Source organism: Nannobrachium achirus, assembly GCF_963921795.1.
Source record: "Nannobrachium achirus genome assembly, chromosome: 12".
In the NCBI taxonomy this organism is placed as follows: domain Eukaryota; kingdom Metazoa; phylum Chordata; class Actinopteri; order Myctophiformes; family Myctophidae; genus Nannobrachium; species Nannobrachium achirus.
Window position 1 is genome coordinate 60,959,898 of NC_137832.1, and position 12,658 is coordinate 60,972,555.

At 42.8% G+C, this 12,658-nt stretch overlaps 1 protein-coding gene across 6 annotated transcripts in view; it reads right to left on the bottom strand.

Annotated features, from left to right (window-relative positions):
• Positions 1 to 2,867: 2,867 nt before the first annotated feature.
• The window catches only part of LOC308296340 (far upstream element-binding protein 3-like), a 46,698-nt gene continuing 36,907 nt past the window's right edge, over positions 2,868 to 12,658 (bottom strand). For 4 of the 6 annotated variants that reach the window (XM_080739592.1, XM_080739593.1, XM_080739590.1 and 1 more), the window contains 4 exons: positions 12,518 to 12,574; positions 10,381 to 10,452; positions 7,371 to 7,465; positions 2,868 to 5,244 (listed from right to left, as the gene is read on the bottom strand). In XM_080739592.1, the coding sequence (XP_080595718.1) occupies positions 5,236 to 5,244; positions 7,371 to 7,465; positions 10,381 to 10,452; positions 12,518 to 12,574 (233 nt within the window). In that variant the 3' untranslated portion in view covers positions 2,868 to 5,235. The remainder of the gene's footprint in view (positions 5,245 to 7,370; positions 7,466 to 10,380; positions 10,453 to 12,517; positions 12,575 to 12,658) is intronic. The other 2 variants (XM_080739595.1, XM_080739594.1) reach the window with 1 other exon arrangement.

Here is a 12,658-nt window from a genome sequence, read left to right on the forward strand (position 1 = left end):
TAAAACTATGCTTAAACCTAATGGGGCGGCATAGCTCAGGGGTAGAGAAACCGTTATTAGAGCACGAAGGGTTCCCAGTTCGAATCCGGGCTCCCCCTGAGTGAATGTCGAAGGGTCCTTGGGCAAGACTCTGAACCCCTAGTTGCTCCCGGTGAGCAGGTTGGTGCCTTGCATGGTTTCCTCCGCCACCGGTGTATGAATGTGTGCGTGAATGGGTGAATGTAATGCACAATCTCTGTAAAGCGCTTTGGATAAAAGCGCTATATAAATGCACCATTTACCATTTACCATAGAGTGGGAGCCCGCCTGGGGAGCCAGAGACCCTGGTTGTCCCAGGTACGACTCCCGGCCAGGCCAGCAATGTCGATGTGTGTCCCTGGGCAAGACTCTTAATAATATCTCAATACCCAAAGCCGCTCTTAACCGCTCTCATCCCATAATTGCTTCCAGAGCGCTGTAGAATCCAATGCCTGCTCACTGCTCCTAGTTATATAATGGGTAAACACAGAGGACGAATCTCACCTATATACATATGTGACAAAAACACCCCAAAAGGATAGCCAGTGGGGACTATTCTATTCTAACCTCATTCCTAAATGTAGGAATGGGGGGGGGACGATCAGTCTGCGGAAAAAACTGGGGGCGAGTGTGTTTTGGGGGCGAGCCTTGGGGTTACCTTCTCGGCAGCTGCACCAGAGACTCCTGCTGGTTGGTCAGGGTGCCTGTTCACCAAGGAGCAGAGCTAGTGTTCCTCTGCACCACTCCTTAATGTCCTCCTGGTCCAACTCGTCACTGTCAAGTGAGGAGTCTGGCTGCTCCAAGGGTACCAGAGGAGACGTACAGGTAGTTCTCTAAACCCTTCTGTAAGACCAGAGGAGACGTACAGGTAGTTCTCTAAACCCTTCTGTAAGACCAACAAGGTGTTGGCAGAGACAGGGACTAAATCAAAAATCTAAGAGGGGTTTATTTGTCACTCACTCATGCTGGTATACATACAACTGTTCTGCATAGACCACACAAAATATAAAAACAATAATGATAGATAGATATAGGCCTAAAAAATAAATAAAGAAAAGATTCACAAGATACAATCAAACCCAGTTTGAAGTGAGCGGTAGATTTGGGACCCTTCTACCAACTAGCCAATTACAACTCTCACGTCTTTCTAGCTCTTGGGATGCACCGGTACAATACTGGAGACTTAAGCCTGTATCAGAGTGTACGGTGGAGACCTATCCACCGCAAATTTGAGGTGGAAAGCTTTCCACCTCAAGTCAGAAAATAAGTGCAGGCCATCATAGTACGCCACGGTGGAGTCCTATTCACCGTGACTGACTAGTCTAGATTGACCAATCAGTGAACGGGGTGTAGAGCCTGTCTGTCTGATAGTAAAAACAGAGAGATGTGTTGGGACTCACGGTGGAAAGCTCTCCACCGTGAGGAATGATGTAACGTTGTAGTTTCATGACTCAAAAAGACTCGAAAAGACTACACCGCGGTGTAAAGCCTTCCACCACGGACCCGACTATGATACAGGCTTGAGATGCCAACTCAAAAGGGTTGGGTAGTATTCCCTTTCATGAGCACCGGTGGTTTGAGGGATACCAGTAGCGCCCCTGCTATCTTCTTTCTCAAAAGGGTTAGGGTTCGTTGTTCTGAGGTAGTTTTGAGCTAGTAGTTTTTTTTAAGCCTCCTTTAAACTGCCCACCCGTGGAGGTCTCATACAGCTAATGTAGGACAGCGAAATACCAACACTTCATATCGCAACACACAAATTGCCACAAGGAATTAACAATCAGCCTATGCAGAATAAGAGAAATTTGAATGAAAGAAAACGTAGACCATAGGTAGGTGGAAGGAATGTATATCGACAACGTTCATCACGACGCGTCTTGAGTATAATGCTGAAGATTACACACATTTCTTTTAGCTTTCTATATCAGTACTTTGTGTGCAATCATTTTCCAATACATAGGCAAATTATGACTTGCCCTTTGGGATGCGATGATGGATGGCAAAAAAAGGTTTGAAAACCACTGTACAGATCCTGCTCGAAAAATTTGAATATTCTGTAAAAGCACATTTTCTTGAAACTTTCATATATTTCTTGAGACTTTCATATATTCTAGATACATTGGACATTCAGTGAATTATTCTAAACCTTTTTTGTTAAAACTTTGAATTTCTATGGCATACAGCTCATGAATATCAAAAGTCCATATTTCAAACTATTACACGAGACCACTCAAAACAAGGATTTATAATAGAAATGTCAACCTTATGAAGTCAAGAGTTGCTTGAAGTCCAGTGGGAAGTTTCCTCAGTCAGTTATGAGTTGGGCTGCTATGGCATCTGCAATGCTTTTTGACACAATATTCTAATCTTTCGAGAAGGATCTGTACAAGATAAAGCCGTGTTTCTCAACCTTTTTTCTGCATGGGCACACTTTTCATGTCCCAAGAATCCATGGGCACACCAACATAATACGGGGTGTAAATATCGTCACTGTCGGGAAGAAACCTTGTATCTCCAAGTTGCAAATTTGTATGTTTCTTCGCAAAGTAAAGCCCTGCTTCATCATACAAGGCTGTCGCACAACAGTAGTGAAAACGGCAGATTTACAAGCCTCGCGATGCGAGGCGTTGTGTGCTTGTAAATCTGCCGTTTTCACTAGTTTAAATCATTTTTAAAATGGTGAATACAATACTGGCTTCCAGGCAGTTTCAAGGGGCACACTTGACCCTTCTCAGGGGCACACCAAAGGTCCCCAGGCACAGTGGTTGAGAAACACTGAGATAAAGTATACACTGTACATCATAGTATTTTAGACAGTTTGAGACGAATACAGAAGGAAAGACCATCAGGGGTAAAGAATGAGCCTGTTTATTAGCCCTCATGTTAATCATATCATCATCATCCTGCTGTTCCTGGCCGTCCCAACGAACGGATCCTTTACTCAACTATCTGTCAATAGAATCTAATAGAAAAATTTTCAAGGTTACAGTTAAGGACATTTTTATCCATTAGAAAACCAACAGAAATGATCAATGAAACCAAACACACTCGCACACAAACACACGCGTGCACACAAACACAGACATACACTCACCTGACCCCCCCGCCCCCCATCCCGTACAGATATATTGGATGGGGGGGTGGGGGAAGCCGTGTGTGCGTGAGTGAGCGTGCGTGTGTGTGGTTCAGGGAGGGGGGGCAGTGGCTGAGGCCCACAAAGAAAAATCTGTGTCGGAAAAAACAGACAGTTATGGACAGTATAAGCTAACACACATGCTCAGTGGAACATCACCCCCCTCATACTACTAGCCATCTATGGAAACCAGCAGTACAAAGGGCTCTGGTAGAATAGGAAACCAGCATTACTAGAGGTCTTGATAGGATAACAAAAAATAATAACACAGCAGTACTAGGGGTCCTGGGAGGATAGCAGGATAGAATAGAAGTACTAAGGGTCTTTGAGGACCACGGATCTACAACTACTCCTGACTCTGGACAACGGGTTCCACTGAACATGTGATCGTCCAAATCCTGTTTGTTCTCCCTTGGCTGCTGTGAAGACCAGCACCGGATAACAAAAAAAGGACTGCGGGATGTTGTTTGCAATGCCATGTTTACACTGCGCTCCACAAACCTTTTGACCCCGGGGGCAAACCTCCACACGCGCACACAAGTCTGGGAGATAGAGATAGACAGAGAAAAAGAGAGAGAGAGACAGCCAGCCTAGCAGTCTTGAGAACACAACATATAACTGAGTTTCAGTTTGTAAATCGGTGACATAACAAGGTGAATTTAACATCATAATCATCGTTTAAACAGAGAGGGAAAAAAAATAATAATAGAGTCCGTTTTAAACCTGGAGAGAATGAAACACTTTACATAAATGATATTTCTCTTATTGACAAAAAAAAAGAAAAAAAAAAGCGCTGAATATTCAATATTGGATAAACAGATTTTAAATAGAATCCCTGTACAGGAGAACTCATCATTATTATCATAATCATAATCATTATCACACAGAGGCGAGAGAGGAAGGTCCACTGGTCACAGTCTCTCATCTTAAAGGCACATTTCACTTTGGTTTTCACAGAATAGCCCACACAAAGATTGTCCTCTCTGGGGACCTGTAATCGGCAAAATACAGCTCAGTCGTGGGAGTTAAATGGCCATTTATGATTTTCCTCCATTTTTCTTTTTTTTTCGTTGTAAAAATAACAGTCTAAATATCATCTTTCAAAAGCAGTTCATCTAAAACAAAGTTCATGTAGTTTATCACATATCCAAGTAGTCCTAATGGAAAACAACAACAGAAAAACAACAATAAGAACAACAACAACCCTAAACAAGTCCAGATTAGACCACGCTAGACTAGGTCAGATTAGACTAGGCTAGTCCAGATTCTTAACCCAGTCTAGACCGAGTGAATCCAGATAAAGATATTGCTGTGTGATCCAGGTCTCTTGTAGAGGGACAGAGGGTGACTCCAAAATGAAATGTGACTTTAAACAAGCTCATCAGGACTTCTCATCATAAAAACTAAAGTCATCACTACAATACAGGAATAGAAACTACCATCACAACAAAACAAAAAGAAAAAAACAACAACGCTCTCATTCATTTCACCTCCGTGATGATGGCGCCACACACCTCGCAGCTTGGTACAAAACAAAACCAACGAGAGAAAAAGAAAAACAACTTTGTCCGCGACAGTAAAACATTAACGATGCCAATCAAGATGCCATTAAAACGTCTCTACTGTAGGTAAAAAAAAAAAAGAAAACGAAAAGTTAACAAAAAAAAAAAAACTTTTAAGTCAACAGAGTGACGCATGCTTTAAAACATTCTCTCAGTCCAGTCCAGACTGCTATGCCTCTCAGCTAGACAAAATACAGATCAAGATCTTTAACTACATTTGTTCAGAGTCACACGGATACATATTTATTTAACTTCAAGTTTGATAAAAATAAAAATAAAGAAAAACAAAACAAAAAGAAATACCAGTTATATATTTCTTGAGACCGGAGAGGCTATTCCAAAAAATCTGCCCGACAAAATATGAGCCTTTTATGGTTAAAAAAACAAGAGAGAAAAGTCCTTGATTTGTGTTAATATTTAGTTTCTACAAAAGGAAAGAGGAAGCAGGGAGCGCGTTGCTTAGAAACGCCAATTCTTGTTTTCGTTGACGACCGTCACTGAAGCCATCGCCGGGAGGCGGAGCATCTAGTGATCCTATAGGGACACAGGAGGTTTAGTCAGCAAGTGAAGTCAGCTTGGAGCAGAAGACAAGTCCATTCAATGTGTGTACAGTGGGAACACGTGTGTTCATAGTTGGGATCCTGAATTCTCAAATTCTGCCCGAATCTGACGCTACCCGACCCAAGGTTTTCGGGCCAGGCGCGAAATGTATGCTAATTAGTTGGGCTGGGCCGAGCCTCGGGTTCCTTAAAAAAAAAAGAAGAAAAAAAAGAGAAAAGACAAAAACAACAATCTACTACCAACAGAAATGGCAGTGGATGTGTTGGATGCAGCTCAAAGTGAACTTTACTCGGTATCTAGTTCGTCACCGTCGGCGAAACTGGCGGTTTTCAAGATGTTTTGGCCAGTATCTCTGTAACGAAAGGTCCAATCTGCTCAGTTCAGTAGGTCCCAGTTAGGGCCGGGACTTAATTTTCAGGCCAGTTGAGACTAATACTGAATACGGTGTGTCTGAGATATAGTGTTCCACAGGGACATTTGAAACCCTCACGTCTCCAGAAGACCATGAGCCGTACTGCAGATTTCCTTTAGAATCTAGACAGCTGGGTTATAATAAGGTTTCACAATTTAAGTTGTTTTAAATTTGACTGGAGCAAAATGAGACGTGCATTTGGAAATGTGAGGAAAAACAAGAAACGTGTAATGGGTACAAAGTACAAGACTGTATCTAGTGGCCCAAATAGGCAGAACAACATTTTCGTCGTACATTTCAAGGGTTCATTGCTGAAACGATAGTAGCAAGTAGCATAGCGATGCTACAGTGTTTTGTACCACAAGGATCACTGTCACTGATCCAGTGTTCACTACTGTTTGGCTTTTTATTGATTTATTGATTAAGATTATAGAACAGCAGATCAGAGTAACGGTGAGATACTTCATTTCTTCTGGACAGTCTTTAGCCAACTAGTAACTTATAACACTTATAACAAGTAACTTTGTAGGTTGCATTAATATTAATGGCATATCAGGAATATTAGTCCCTACCAGGAATCTGCAATCGCAGAAATTATAGACGATTGCTCGGTTGTTAGTGGACTTCTCTGCCGTGCCGACATACCAGATATTACTACTATAATATTATAAAATAATTTTTGCTTGATAACTGGTAATTCTTCTTTTTTTTCCTTTTTTTTAATGTCTGTGGAATATTAACTATCAAGCCGCGGAATCAAGAATTGAATCAGGATTGTTCTCCAAGGAAAGGAAAGGAACTGGTTGTAATAACGTGTTCCTTCCACGCGCTAGGTCCAAAACAGGGAAATCTCCACTGTCAGGTGAAAAGAAGCAACTTGGACTCCTCATGCATTGAAGGAAGCATGAGGTCAGTCCGTTGTCTCCCCAGGCGCAGCAAAGGGAGAGCAGAGCACAGGATTACATAGGCAATTGGCACTGGGTGAAAAAATGGGTTACAAAATTGTGTGATAAAAATTAAAAAGAAGGATTGTTCTCCAAAGAATCAAGATTTTTTTCCCCTGCAGATTCCTTGGGGGACTAGAATATCACGAGGCACGATGTAAGCAAGCCAGCCTCAAACTGTGCATTCACTCACTCGTTCCTTCCCACAATATGAGTCTGGCCTTTGGGCTATAGGCAGCTTGAAAAGTGGGCGGGAGTACTTGCCTTGACAGACAAGACTCCTCTAACCAATCAGCGTAGCAAAACATCTGTCATCACAGTGCAGCCAGTCAGAAGAACGGCAAACAAACACGTCTTTTTGGCCGATGAGCTCCGCTAGCGCATACTCCCTTTTTAATTGTTGTAATTGATACCAACTCTGAAATAACTTCACTTTTTGCTTGTTTTATCGTTTCAGCGTTGACTGTTACACTTGTGGGCAACCATTGTTGTTTTGAAAATGCCGCAGCAGCATCTACGTCACCATCTACACATGGACCAATCAGGGGAAGCTTTTCACTTGTTGTGCGGACAGCAGTTGAAACGCAGTCACTGATTGGCTCCGATCATTTTCTGATTTCACATACTCTGTGCCAATATGCCGAAGTCCAGACCTGATACTGGGGAAGGAATGGGTGACTGAGCACGTATCAGGGCTGGCTTGCCAGGCTACGATGTATGTAGGCTACAGTGTGTGTACCTACCTGTATCTGAGGCTGGCTAGGCCAGAGATACGGTCCCTGTTGTCTGTAATACTCTGCCAACGCTGCACTGTAGTCTGAACTCTGAGAGGATTGACCTACACACACACACACACACACACACACACACACACAGAGACAAACACGTTAGTAAACAACATAGTAGTACATATAGTACATATGAATATACAGGTATTGTTGGCAGAGAGACAGATGTATTGTTTGTCAGATAAGATGCATGCAGTCAGACAGACAGACAGTCAGACAGACGGACAGACAGACAGACAGTAAAGCAGTCAGTCAGTGACCCTGAACCTAAGAAACATCCACATTACGTTGTAGGTCTACCAGAAAGTGACAGGGGGCGCTGCACTGGATCAATCAGGGGCCTTTATTGACTTGAGTTCTCAAAAATAGCAGATATACACAGTGGACAGCGTGTCACTTCGTGCCGCACTGCAAGCTTGTAGGCCTACATTGGCTATTTTTGAAAAATCTTTTAAACAAAATATTTTCAGATGGGGGTCCACAGCCAAATACATAAGATTTTGGGGGTCCTTGCAACTAACTACTAATTTAGAAGGCATTTTTACACCTCCCACTACTCCTCCGTCATTCAATCCGGCAGCAATAACCCTAAGGCACTGTTTTCCACCGTCAACAAATTCCTCAAGCCCATGGACACCTTCACCACCTCATTTACCACCAGCAAATGTGAAACATTTCTATAATTTTTTCAGTCAAAAATCAACACCATACATACAGAACTGGCCACCCCTTCCATGTCCACACCTGAATCTGAACCGGCCCCTCCTCTATTATCCAGCCACCCACTCACCTCCTTCACTGAAATAACCATCTCCCCCACCAACTACCGGCCCATTTCCAACCTCCCCTTCCTCTCCAAAATCTTCGAACGCACTGTTGCATCCCAGCTCAAATCACACATGGAATCCAATAACCTATTTGAATCATTCCAATCTGGCTTCCGCTCATCACACAGCACCGAAACCGCTCTCATAAAAGTCACCAACGACGTTCTCACATCTGCTGATAACGGCCTCCTCTCCATCCTAATCCTCCTTGACCCAAGTGCCGCCTTTGACACCATTAATCACTCCATACTCATCACCCGTCTTCAGTCCTCCCTTGGTTTAACAAGCACTGCCATTTCCTGGATAACATCATACCTCTCTGATCGCAACAATTCATCTCCATAAATAACTGCAGCTCCTCCACTACTCCAGTTACCCAAGGTGTCCCCCAGGGCTCAGTTCTGGGTCCCCTCCTCTTCATCATCTACATCCTTGCCACTTGGTCAAATCCTCCGTCACCATGGACTTCAGTTCCACTGCTACGCCAATGATCGTTATACCTCTCCACCAAAACCATCACAGCAACCACCCACTCCACACTCACTGCCTGCCTCACAGACTTTCTCAAGCTAACTTGTAATAAATCGGAAATCATCATAATTGGTCCAAACTCCCTCACCCGCTCTACCCAGAACTTCTCACTGAACATTGACGGCTCCATTGTTACACCCTCCACCCGTGTCCGTAACTTGGGCATCATTCTCGACACCACACTTTCATTCCTCCCCCATGTTAACCAAGTCACCAAAACTGCCTTCTTCCACCTCAAAAACATTGCCCGTCTCCGCCCCTCTCTGTCATTCTCTGCAGCTGAAACACTCATCCATGCCTTCATAACATCCCGTCTCGATTATTGCAATAGTATCCTCCATGGCACCACCTCCAAAGTCCTCAATGAACTTCAATACGTCCGCCTACTCACCAGTACCCGATCCAGAGACCACATAACACCAGTCCTCCGTGACCTCCATTGGCTCCCGGTCAAACAAATAATCCATTTCAAAGTATTATTAAATACCTACAAGGCGCTCCACCCTACCTCTCAGACCTCCTCAATCGCTATGTCCCCTCCCGCTCCCTCAGGTCTGGTGATGCAAATCTCCTCGAAGTCCCCAAGACCACATACCGTACTTGGGGTGACAGCTTTTGCTGCCCCAACCCTCTGGAATGCACTCCCCCAAACACTCAGAGGCCCCCACCCTACAAACCTCCAAAACCGCCCTCAAAACTCACCTCTTCCATATTGCTTACCCCAGCTAACTCACTCCACTGTCCTTTTGATCCTAATTGTTTTTAATGGTTTTATCCTTTATTTTTAAGGTGATTTCTCTAATAAAGTAGCTTTTAGTTTTTGGCTTTCTCTTGCCCCCATGTAAAGCGTCTTTGGGTACTTAGAAAAGCGCTATATAAATCTGAGTTATTATTACTCAAATAAAATGCAGTAAGTAAGAATGTGCTCGGTAATTTACTTTTAACACTTGATGTTGTGTCAACCAAGCACCTTTCATGTCTTTTATTATTTAAAAAAAAGTATTGAAACATTTAACATTTAACTGGTTAACAGGGTATTGTAAAAATATTCACAATAAATATTTACAATATGTTTGTTTATTGAACATGTTTAAGGGTTAACGTGGTAGTGTACCATTAACTTATTAACACAGTCGTGTAACATGATCGGGTCAACATCTAATTTATCTAATTAACTTGCTAGTAGAACTGCTCGTTTTCCAATAAGGACCAAGTGTAGTTTGGTGGTCAGCCAGACAGAAAGTCAGATAGTCTATCTGATATACAGTCAATCATATCTAATTAATATTTTTTTTCGCTCATACCCTAATACAGAGGTTCTCAACCTATGGGTCTGGGACCAGATGACAGTGAAGTGACAATTTAAGAAAACAATTAAATAGTCAAATAATAAGGCAATAATAATGTGGAACCGAGTCAAACTAAATTGAATGCCTCAACTCCTGAATTCTAAGTGCTTATCGGGGATTCAAATAGTTATTTTGGGGGTTCACGGCCTGAACATGTTGAGAACCAACTGGCCTAATAGTCAGATACAGTCAGAAGATGGACAGAAAGCCAGACAAAAATACACAGACAGACACACAGACAGTGATAGATAGACAGACTCTGTTTCTTATAGTATTCCTCCCAGGCTTTGCTGTAGTCACTCATCATGTTCTGAGGTTGACTCTGTTGTCCTGCAACACAAGACATAGCATTACGGTAAGTACTTTCTAGACACAGCATTACGGTAAGTACTTTCTAGACACAGCATTACGGTAAGTACTTTCTTCGTGAGTACACAACAGTCTATACGTTTAGACAGTTGGATATCGTCACTGTCAGGCAGAAACCTCTTATCTCCGTTTCTAACCAACTGTTTTTTCCCCCCCCGTTAACTCATCCACTGCTTATGACTAGTTTGACGAGTTATAAAAATAAAAAAAACCCATCTTTCATACAGGGCAGCCATTTTGGTTACATAACATGTAAAACATAATGGGTATTATCTCAAGAATGCCTGAACGGATTTCCAATCGGATTTTTTTGTTTGAAAGCTGTGAACAAACTGCACAAACATGGTGCATGATCTGTGCATGGGTGTGCATGATCTGTGCACTATAAATTACATGGAAGTCTATGGAGACTTCTGGCGGGGAAATCCCAAAGACGGCATATTTAAATGGCAGTAGATGAGTTAATAATAACGCCCTACTTGATCATACTACAGTGTCACAAAAAATGTCAGAAGTAGCAGATCTACTGGGGGGCGCTGTGGGCACTGTGGGCGTGTTCCCTCCTCCGCGTCATCAGCGCCCACACCCTACGTGGGGTTGGCATAAGGGCCTTTCTGTGTGGAGTTTGCGTGTTCTCCCCGTGTGTCCTAGGGTTGATACCCTCACAAAAACATGCAGTAATCCTGGTCTCAATAATTCCTCCCTCTGGCCAGCCGGGGTGCCTAATGGAGGGGAAAGGAACTGGTTGGAATAACGTGTTCCTTCCACGCGCTACGTCCAAACCGGGGAAATCCCCACTGTCAGGTGAAAAGAAGCAACTTGGATTACTCAAGCATAGAAGGAGGCATGAGGTCAGTCCGTTGTCTCCCCAGGCGCGGCAGAGGGAGAGCAGAGCCCAGGATTACATAGGCAATTGGCACTTTGTGAAAATGGGTTACAAAATCGTGGGATAAAAATTAAAAAAAAAAAAAAAAAAAATAGCAGATCTGCAAGCTTGAAACGAGGCGCGTTTTCTTTTATTTGAATCTTGAAAACAGTTTTCCACCCGACAGAGATGATATGAATTGTCAAATTAAGTACGACATTGTTTTCAGGTACTAAATACTTTCCTAAATAACTATATTGGTTGCCCTTTGGATTTTTTGGTAGGTTTCCTTAAATTTACTAGCACTTATTATCCATTTATTATCTGTTTTCTATTCAAATGTCGCTCCATGTACTTCCATGAAATTACTACCTATAGAGATCCTTTTAATGGTAAAAGTATATAAAGCCGCGTAGCTGCAAGACAATACCATACAGTCTTGCTGATACTTAAACTTCAGCCACACTTCCATATCCCCCGAGAGCAAGAGCAATTCCTTTCCAAAACTTTAAGCACATTGTTAGCGTCTTTATAGACTTCTAACGACTAGTTATAGAGATGTGGGAAGCAACGGATGTCTCACCCAACCTTTCAACAAACAGAGCGGTCATGTTTCTGTTCTGCGCATTGTTCAAGGTTGGGTTCAGATTTTCAGGCCCAATTCAAGCTCTAACACACATACTCCTTTACACACGCACACCATTACACATGGACACATACACACACACACACATACATACTCCTTTACACACGCACACCATTACACATGGACACATACACACACACACACATACATACTCCTTTACACACGCACACCATTACACATGGACACAAACACACACACACACACACACATACATACTCCTTTACACACGCACACCATTACACATGGACACATACACACACACACACACATACATACTCCTTTACACACGCACACCATTACACGTGGACACAAACACACACACACACATACTCCTTTACACACGCACACCATTACACATGGACACATACACACACACACATACATACTCCTTTACACACGCACACCATTACACATGGACACAAACACACACACAGATGTATCTGTATCTCTGTAGTGCTGGAGCTGTGTGTGTGTGTGTGTGTGTCTGTGTGTGTATATTATGGAAGTGGACTTGCCTAGTTTCTTATAGTACTGCTGCCATGCTTTAGAGATGTCCATTTGGCCTGTATGACCTACACACACACATACACAAACGCACGCACGCACACACATACACAGCCTTAGCATGCAGGACATTAACTCCAGGTGTGTCTAAG